We start from the raw sequence: 10227 nt of genomic DNA on the forward strand, positions 1-10227 counted from the left end.
TGTGACAAGACTGGACACTCAGCGGCCCCCAGGTCATTTGAGTTTGAGACCCCTGGTATAGTGAGTGTGTTATGTGCAGTGTGCAGTGGGAAAGTGTGACATTCGGGACTTTCAAGTCGTCTGCTAAACAAAATTGCGTGTTACGTGTGTTCTTTTGTAAAGTGATAAAGTCGTAAACAGGTTGATCCACTGACAATAGCAACGTTCAAGAAAATTACATTTATTTGTAAATCACATAAGACACTCAGCAAAACTCTGTGTGTGTGTGTGTGTGTGTGTCAGGGTCCATAGTGTGTGCGTGTGTGTGAGGGTTGATGATGTGTGTGTTCAGTAGCCAATAGAAACTAGGATCACAGTGACGTTGTCGGCACAGCCCCGCCTCACTGCCTCACTGGCCAATCGCTGGCAGGCGGCTTCGTACCGCACTTCCTCCTCCTCCTTCTCATCCTGGAGGGAGAGAGAGGGAGTGAGAGAGAGAGCATGTGTGTGGCGAGAGAGCTTATGAGAGTGTTTGTGAGAGAGAGAGAGAGAGAGAGAGAGAGAGAGAGAGAGAGAGGACTGGATTCCACACACTCCTTACCTGTATGATGCCGAGGACAAACTTAACAGCCTCATCTGCAGAAAACACTTTGAACAAACCATCACATGCCAGAATGATAAACCTAGAGAGAGAGAGAGAGAGAGAGAGAGAGAGAGAGAGAATTGTTATTACGTCTGTCTGTCTGTGTCTGTCTGTGTGTCTGTCTGTCTGTCTGCAGGATATCTCAAAAGTTGTGAACGGATTTGCACCAAACTTGATAGAAAAGCAGTCATGGGAACTGATGAACTTTCCATGCCCACTGGCCAAAAGTGGGCATGGCAAACATGTTACTGTACTGGCTAAGATAACCATCTTATATTAGATGTACAGTAAAATGTTATTGTTATATTGAATGGATAATGGAAATATAGTTTATAGGCTACTTGTTTTTTTTAAATACCGGTACTCTCATTCATTATTATATTTAAATCGTATTTTATCGGAAAAATAAATAAATAATAATAATCGGCATTATATATCGGCCATCGGCCGCCCTGCTTTCTAAAGATCGGCATCGGCCATTGAAAAACCCATATCGGTCGACCTCGAAGACAAACTAATGGAAGGCTGTTTATTGTGAAGACCTTGTAGGAAATGCAATGTTTCTCCACCGTTTAGCCGCAACTTTTTCATCATCATCATTTCCTTTATTTTACCAGGTAGATTATTGAAAATCTGAAGAAGGCCATAGGCCGAAACGTCATTTCATTAAAAATTTTTGCATATGGAGCAGTGAGTGTGCGACACTTTTTCATCCTCAAGATTATTGAGAACACATTCTCTTTTACAATAATGACCACTAGCTACAGGCATGACGGTAAGATTACAGCCCACTGCTTTATCACAAGTCAGTTAAAAGAAACACCTTCAATCAGGTAGCCCTGTCGTCATGGAAATGCTAATCCCAGCCGCGCTGGCTGCTGCGCAAGGCCATCACATTTGTATGGAAAAGGCATAACAGATATTCTTACAGGCCTATAGCCTACTACACAATCAACTGCCAGAGTTGTTTGTGTGTGTCAGTACTCAAGTGCTTGTTCATAATTTAATCTGAGTCCTTGAAATGACTTAAAAATGCCCATCTCAATCATAGTACGAGTCAGTACTGCGTACCTGTCGTTAGCGGTTAGCTGACATCTCCTCAGGTCGGGGGTTGAAATCACTCCACAGCGTTTGTACTGCCCGTCTCCGATGGAGCGAGACACCTCCAGCACGCCCAGCACCCTGCCCTCCCTACACACACGTGCACATGCGCACACACACACACACACGCGCGCACACACGTGCACACGCGCACACACACACACACACACACACACACACACACACACACACCTTACTATTGGCGCCCTGTAATGTTGCTGATGCAGTAACTAGGGTTGCAAAGGGGCGGAAAACTTCTGGTAAACACCTGTGCATGTGATGGAGGAAATGGACCATTTTGTTGTTGTTCAATGAAAAAATCTATTCAAGTCCTACTCACAAATACCGGTAGTCAAAAATGTAATTTACATTTTTTTTTTTTTTTAGAAATGTTTGCATGCATGTCTGCTTATGACAAAAATAAATGTTTGTTTATATGTATGACTGTATCGGACAAGGTACATAGAGAGTTAGTATAAATTACCTCCAGTTCATTCATTCCCATGAATACCCATATATTCTTGTTAATTCCCATGGGGAAGTTTCCAACTTTTAATATTCCCAGAATTTTGCAACCTTAGAAGTAAGTGAGGCAGGTCCTACCTGACGGTGCCTCCTGCTCTCTGGATCCTCATGCGCTCCTCATAGATCGTGGGGTTGTGCTCCTTACTGAGAGACAGGGCCACCGGCTGCCTCTCTCCTCCTCCTCCTCCTCCTCCTCCTCCTCCTCCCTCCATCCGACACAACACAGCCTGCACAGAGGGAGAGATGGTACCCAGGTATGTGCGATCAGTACCGGGTATGTGCGCGCCACATACATGCAGACTTCTGGGGGTGTTTGCATCAAAACGCTTTCACTCAGTGACATAACAGCCTACATGAAAAGGTAGGGAATATATAATGGTACGTCCGTTCAGCCAATCAAGAGCCTTCCTACAGGTGTTTTGCAGAAGCTAGCGGTGAACACAGAGACAAGACGAGTGTTAACTCCCGTTGACGAAATCTATGATGAAAAATGTTTGTCGACTACCTATTTGTACTGATGAAAACTAAACAACTAAATAAAACAAAGTTAGGAGACTCACCTTGCTGTCTCCCAGGTTTGCCACGTAGACCATGTCGTCCAGCGCCAGCATGCAGGTTGCTGTGGAGCCATCTTTCCACGCCGGCTTCCTGTCACGCGCGCGCACACACACACACACACACACACACACACACACACACACACACACACACGCACGCACGCATGTACGTTCATATCTTTATTTGTGTTCACATCTAGACAAGAATTCTTCAACACAACCAATGACAGATGCACAAACAAATTCTCAGGAAATGTCAGGACAACACATATCCAGCCTGAGTCTATAGATATATGAAGTGGCGCCTCCTCCAAATGTGGTGAATGTCAGTTATTTATCACTGATACAGAGCAACATTTGTCCATGGTTTGGGCAATCCTGCCACCTGCAGGCCAGTTACATTACAGCACACACACACGGCCAGTGAACCCAGGCTGCTGGGAATTTACCTTTAACGTAACGTAACGCACGTCTGGGTAGTGTAGCGGTAGATTCCCTGCCTACAAACACGAGGGTCGCAGGTTCACGCCCCCCCGTCGTGTTACCTCCGGCTCCGTCGGGCGTCCATACAGGCACGATTGACTGTGTCTGCGGGCGGGAAGCCGGATTAGGGGCGTGTGTCCTGATCGCTGCACTTGCGCCTCCTCTGGTCGGTCGGAGCGCCTGTTCGGGGGCGGAAGGGAAAGTGGTGGGAATAGCGTGATCGTCCCACGTGCTACGTCCTGCCGGTGAACTTCCTGAATGTGACTCTTATGTCATTTCTTTAAGTTTAGTCTTCAGAAAAAAGATAGGAAAAAAGGCTATCCTCAAATCTAAATGAGAGCCCAGGTGTTGTTGACTTCAGGCTGGGGGGCTCAGGTGTTGTGTGCAGAGGCATCTTACTGGCTGGAGGCTTTCTTCAGGAAGTCGTCGTCCGTCTGGCGGAAAGTGTCCAGCAGGCATTTCTTGATCAGCTTGTCCAGATTCTCCGGTTCTCCTGAAAAGAGACGACAGCTGGAACCGTGGAAGGAAGGAGACAACATGGCTGACTGTGCAGCTTCTAGCAGATCCTTTCTTCAGCTTAAGAGACACACATCCCCCCTCCAGCTCCCACAGTCCCTCACTTTTGTCTCATAAATAATTAAAGGGATAGTTGTGATTTTTTTGGGGGGGGTTAGTATGAGGTACTTGCTGACAGTCAGTGCAGCTGGCACGGTCCCAGTTTGGAGAAATGGAGACCGGCCGCGTCAGACAAGTAGAGCCGTCTGCTGAGTGTGAACGGGGTCACGAGCAAAAACATTAAAATAAAAACAACATAAAAAAAACAACATAAAAAAACAACAACATCATCATCATCATAAAATGCTTCCATACAGCTCCCCTGGCATAACCCAAGTCTCCATGAGCCCTGAGATGCCAAGTTGACTTGAAAAGACGCCATTTATACCCTGTGTTTAGATGAAATCTGCACTGGCACGTTGCTCCGGGAAAGAGAAGTCAAATGAGAGCACCACTTCTTGGAGCACCTGTGTAGATTTGAGCTAAAAACAGGCTGTGAAGTAGTTCTGCACGATTTGGGGGAAAGGTGCGATTAGCGATTATGGTGGACAATATTGCGATTTGCGATTGCGATATTAATAAACAAATGGTATCTAGGGATGTGCCGGCATGAGTTTTTGACGGTATGATAACCTTGGACAAAAATACCACGGTTTCACGTGTCACAGACTAAAATACATGAAATATATTACAATTTAAAATATATTAAAACTAAATAAATAAAACAATTTGAAATAAAATTTTCTTTAAAAAATAAAACATTTTGAGACATTTGCCTGTCCCAAACATGTAAAAAAGAAACACCAGAAAAATAGAAACTGCACTGTGTTACAGCACATAGAAGATGGCTCAGAGTGCAAAGTTAGTTACATGTCTGTCCAGTAATACAATGATACACCCCGTTTATTTCTTTTGTAGCGACAGATGGCCTTAAACGCCACACTCACGTGACGCTTCTTGAGAGAGAGGCGAGGTAACGTGCATCTGCAGACTTTATCGAGGGACCATGAAGGCGTCATGTGACAGGCTAGTTAGCCTGGAGGTGCTGCTGCTGGCAGCTGCAACAGTGTTTTCTCTGCTATCAACCTTGTTAATCTCGCTATATTCTTCATCACAGCGGGTCATTACCCACTGTGCACTTAAACGTGCACTAGTTCTGCATAAGCGCCTGCAGCTCTCTCCTTATTTTACTGACTTTCTCACTAATCACACGGCTGTTTACATGCTTTTCTGAGCGGCTAGCTAGTTATTAGCATAGCTCGCTGTTCATGGATGTTCATGGATGTTCTCTCTCTCCCTCTCGGTAAAATGTTATGTTTGTGAACCGTGCTGCGCATAACATTACTTATTTGCGGGAGTGCATGGGAGACGTCTCCCGCTAGTGTTGATGCCCAGTGTGATGGCAGAGAAACGTGTGTTTGCTGCGTCGCGTGTAACGTTAGTTTAGAGGCACACACACACACACAAATAATCGCACACTTTTGCGGTTATGTAATCGCACGTGCTGACATCGCGATTGCGATTAGATTAATCGTGCAGCACTAGTGTGAATGACGTCTTTTCAAGTCAACTTGGCATCTCAGGGCTTGTGGAGACTTGGATTACGCCAGGTGAGCAGTATGAAAGCATTTTTAATACATATTTTTTTTTTTTATGTTTTTGCTTGCGACCCTGTTCACTCTCAGCAGACAGCTCTACTTGCCTGACGGAGCCAATGGCAGACCTTGCAGTGAGCGGAAAGGGATTTTCTTCCGCTGCCGACGGAGCCCCTTGAGTTCCGCTTATTCCGACATGAAACGAGCCTGCCCCCAGAGGTTAGAGAAAAACATATTTTTCTGTTTTTTGTTTAACCGATGGGTGCCCAGATTGCAGCTTCACAAGTGTCACCTCTTAATATGATTATTTTGACCCAAATTAAATTGATCTCGATACATGACAGCGGATAGTAAACATGTTGTCCCGCACCGGTGATGTATATCGCCACCCTTGGGTCATTCCCATTTATTGCCAATGTCGCCCCCTAGCTGAACAGCGTCAAGATGGAGACAAATCCATATGATTGATTAATAAGATTAAGAGTGTGTTTAGTTCAATGGAGTGTGACCCTGAATGGAAAAGGAAATAAACTTGTGAGACTTTTCGAGGAGCGACAGACAGCCTGTTTAGACTCACCGCAGGGGAACCTGCTGGCCAGAGTGTGGTGCAGATGATCGGCGGCGTGGCGAGAGGCGCGAGCGCCGGCGTGACCGTCGAACACGGCGAAGTACGAGACCCGACACCTGGAGACACAACGACGCACACAAAACATTCAAAGGTGTGGCTATAAAAAAAGGTATCGAATGACGTACTCTAATTGGTTATCGGTATCGCATTAGAGTACTTCGGCGCCCTCTACAGGTGGTTGTGCAGGAATGCGGGGGTCTCACACTTGGCTGGGCAGAGCCGACAGACAGCTGCTGAGGTCAGGCAGCAGCACGTGAGCGTCCTGCATCTCGTCCCGCTCGCCACGTCGCGCCGCCACGAATCCCTTCAGCACGGGGATGCCTGGACACACGCACACACACACACGCACACGCACACACACGCGCACACACACACACACACACACACACACACACACAGTAAGAATAGCTGTAGCATTTGCTGCAGCTAATGGGGATCCTAATAAACTAAACTAAATAAACGCTGCAAATCCAGCCATCTTTCTTTAGTTTACACAAACACTGATCTCGCTCGCTCTCTCCTCACGCACACTTTGGCCCAATCCCAACACAGCGCTTGCCCCTACGGCCCGTGGGCCGCATGCGACATTTAAAAATGGTAGACGAGATAAAAAAAATGGTAACCATTGTATTATCTTAGCTTCATGTCATTGCAATGTATTATAGAGCTTTTCTTTATAACAAGCAAAACAAAACAAACAAAAACGCTAGTATGCGGATGTCTCGGAAATGGTCACGCACACTCAGCCAACAACAACAATGTTGTAACGTTAGCTGGGTAGCATTACAACATTGCTTTAGGGCTGATTTGTGCACGACAGTCCACTTCCATGACGCATTTGCCCCTTTGATGGAGAAATATATTTGATGTCTGGCAACAAAGTCGCCGCGTCTGACTATTGATGACGCATCAGGAGATCTGTCTGACTATTGATAACATATCAGGGCCTCGAAGGGTTGTCCCATTCCATAGAGCAGGGGTGAGCAACATTTCTTTCCAGAGGGCCATACTGACTTACATCAAGTAAGCGAAGGGCAGCACATCGGACATCATACCTGCCAACACTCCTGATTTTGGCAGGAGTCTCCCTATTTTTAACCCTCTCTCCCGTTGGTGATTGGTAATTTCTCATTAATCTCCCGATATAATAGTGATGCAAATCCAACGGATGTAGCAGATGAGATTTATTAACATAATTCTGCCTTTTACTGAGTTTTGTTTTTCTTTGAGCACCGTGGGGGCCGGATTGAGATGGTCCAGGGGCCAGGTCCGGCCCTGGGGCCGCATTTTGCAGCACCCATTGTAACCCTGTTCTGAGGGGCACAGGTGAAAAGGTAGGGGTAGCAATAAGAAATGGGATTGGGCCTTATTTTATGGTCCGATTGCTTTGATGATAGGAAAAGAAGCAAACAAACATGGTGGTGGAACAGTTGAAAACCTTCTTTACAAACTTTCTTCATCTCCCCCCGCTCCTCCTCCTCCTCCTCCTCCTCTCCTCCAGCAGTCCGAGGCTCTGAAGCCACTCGCTTCCTTTTCAAACTCCTCCTCTCCTCCTCCTCTTCGGTGGTCACCTGTGGCTGAACTGTAACTGCTGCTGAAACCGCACCTAAACAAACACATGATACCAAACACAGTGACAGGCAGTGTTTCCCTGTCCGTTCATTCAGTAAGAAAACTAACTTGACCGATTGAGAAAATGGAATGGCTTTACAAATATGGACAATTGTCTTTGGCTTCACCACAGAAGCGTCTCTGTGTGACTGCATGTGTTGTTTGCGGTGCACCATGATAGTGAGATCAAACACACCCTGCTGTAAATTCAGCAGGAGAGCAGGGAAGTGTGTCCTAATTAAGTCAGATAAGCTCTTCCCTTTGTCATTTAACCTGTTAGTTATTTTATTATGGAAAATATGACATTCATAAATGCAAATGGACTACAAAGAAACCACACATACAACAATTCAAAGTCGAATTTGGACACTAGCCTATATTGGAACTTTTTATTTGGTCTCAAGAACAGTGAAGCCATTAAAACTGTTAACATGTTTTTTTTCTTCCTATTTATGAATTGATATACTTGTCTATCTGATGATTGACGCTTTGGATGAATCAATAAAAAGAAAAGAAAGAAAGAAAAGAGTACCTGTTAGTTTCTGGGTGAGCCGGGACGCCCTGGAGGGCTGGCTGGGCTCTGGCAGGTCGTCAAACAGATCCATTCTGCTGAATGAATGCTTAGCTTTGAAGCTAGCGAGCTAACGCAACCGGGCCGTAGCCAGTTAGCCAAATAGCTGCACCTGCACCGGGCACTTGCACTGTATGTGTTAGCGTATGAAGCTAACTCAGCTAGCAAACTGTCAAAAGCCTGGCAGATTGCCTGGCTATCACCTTACGTTATAAACAGATACACACACTAGACAGCTCAGTACCACATAGCGCCATGAGTTGGCTGGCTACCACCAGCATCAAGATCAGGCAGCTGCAGCAAACAACCCAACTAGTCTCTGTACAGTGCCAGCCGTAGATGATCTACCGTCCTCCATCTCTGGAAGCTTGTTGATGCTGACGTCAACGGTGGGTCTGACCACGTGAGACTAGACCACGTGAGACTACAAACAAACGGGTTATGATGGAATCCACCGCAGTTTTGGGCAGACCACGCCCTGTTCCCGCCTACGCGGCAGTCAAAAGCCTCGGGATTGGCCAGGAGCGAGCCTTTTGTTGCCTTTTGACAACTCGAATCTAACCTGACGCTGCCAGATGGATCACCAACTGGAAGCGCAGCCGGAGCTTGTCAATTCTCGCGTAGGCGGGCACAGGGCGTGGTCTGCCCAAAACCGCCGTGGGTTCCATAATAACACTTCTTCTTTTGTGTTTTTTGGCGGTTGGAAAACCAGGTAAGAGGTGCCTTTACCGCCACCAACTGGGCTGGAGGGTCGAACAAGAGATTGTGCAGGGGGAAATATAATTTTAGCTAAATCACAAATCAGTTTGTTTAATTAAAAGGTGTAATAGCAGTAGCCTATCTTGCCTGCTGTTTTAAAAATGAAACATTAATAAACAGATCAACAGGGCTGGACAACAAAATTAAGAGAGAACATAACAAATTATATATTTAAGACTAGAGTCACAGTGATATTAAGAAGATAATTTAAATCAGACCAAAATTTAATTGTATATTTTACACTTCATCATCATGTTCACAAGAGCAGCTGTCACGCGCCTCCTGCCCGCCAGGTGTCGCTGTAAATCACGCGACTTGGCGTCAACCAAGGAACCTATAAAGAAGGAAAAGGCATCACTCACGTGACGTCACAGCATTCAAATTTTGCATTGGGGCCAACTTGGGGGCCAGTTCTTATGACAAAATACCCCATTGATTCATAACAGGTCTAAAGTCATATACTGTTGCAGTTGGCCGCACTTAGTGACAACAGTAAAACGGACCGGTTTTTGTATTGTGTTTGGCGTCAGTGGGCGTAACCTATAATAGAACGAGCACTGTACCCCCAGTGTTGCGTAGCAACAACACCGGAAGTAACTCCAGAGTAACCTTATGGATTGATTCACTTCAGTAGAACTGGCACCAAATTCTGCTGTTCGAACCGTTCAAAGTACACTGTGACATGAGGGATGTCTCTTCCTTCTTTATAGGTTCCTAACGTCAACCCGGTCCGGATATCGACCGGAAGTTGTTCGGTTAGCAACAGCAGCAGAGACCAACAGCAGCGGTTGTACAGCTGTTGGACTAAAACAGCCACCACATTAATGGTTTATCCAAACTACGGCGACACGCATGACAGGCCGATGCGCGTTCGCGATGTTTGATTGATCTCCGCGCGTGAGAGTGTCGATCTAGTGTGTGTGGATGAAGCTTATTGATTGCTGTCCCGTTATGACGTGATCCAGAGGGAGAGGCTGCTGCAGCCTGCTACCAGGTGGAGAAGAGTTACTACGTTACGGTTTACATGGAATCAAAGTTACAATATAGGCTATCTGCCAGAGTGGAGAGTTACGGTAGTTAGTTACATTACGGTCAGCTCAATATATGTGTCAGAGTGGAGAGAGAGGAGATACTTATAGTTACATTATTGAAATTACATTAAGGTTATGCCACTGTTGAATTAATAACTCGAGTCACTGTGAGGTCTGCTGACAACTGAC

The 10227-nt window shown here is 45.9% G+C and overlaps 1 protein-coding gene across 1 annotated transcript; it reads right to left on the reverse strand.

Annotated features, from left to right (window-relative positions):
* Nucleotides 1–253: 253 nt before the first annotated feature.
* On the reverse strand, nucleotides 254–8547 carry ilkap (integrin-linked kinase-associated serine/threonine phosphatase). The gene is made up of 10 exons (XM_083637965.1): nucleotides 8210–8547; nucleotides 7505–7672; nucleotides 6270–6387; nucleotides 6016–6122; nucleotides 3688–3781; nucleotides 2809–2896; nucleotides 2327–2475; nucleotides 1694–1813; nucleotides 581–662; nucleotides 254–447 (listed from the first exon to the last, which is right to left on the reverse strand). The coding sequence occupies exons 1-10, from the start codon at nucleotides 8280–8282 to the stop codon at nucleotides 328–330; spliced, it is 1119 nt and encodes a 372-aa protein (XP_083494091.1). The 5' UTR covers nucleotides 8283–8547; the 3' UTR covers nucleotides 254–327.
* Between the last annotated feature and the right edge of the window lie 1680 nt (nucleotides 8548–10227).

Source organism: Poromitra crassiceps (assembly GCF_964638095.1).
Source record: "Poromitra crassiceps genome assembly, chromosome: 5".
In the NCBI taxonomy this organism is placed as follows: domain Eukaryota; kingdom Metazoa; phylum Chordata; class Actinopteri; order Beryciformes; family Melamphaidae; genus Poromitra; species Poromitra crassiceps.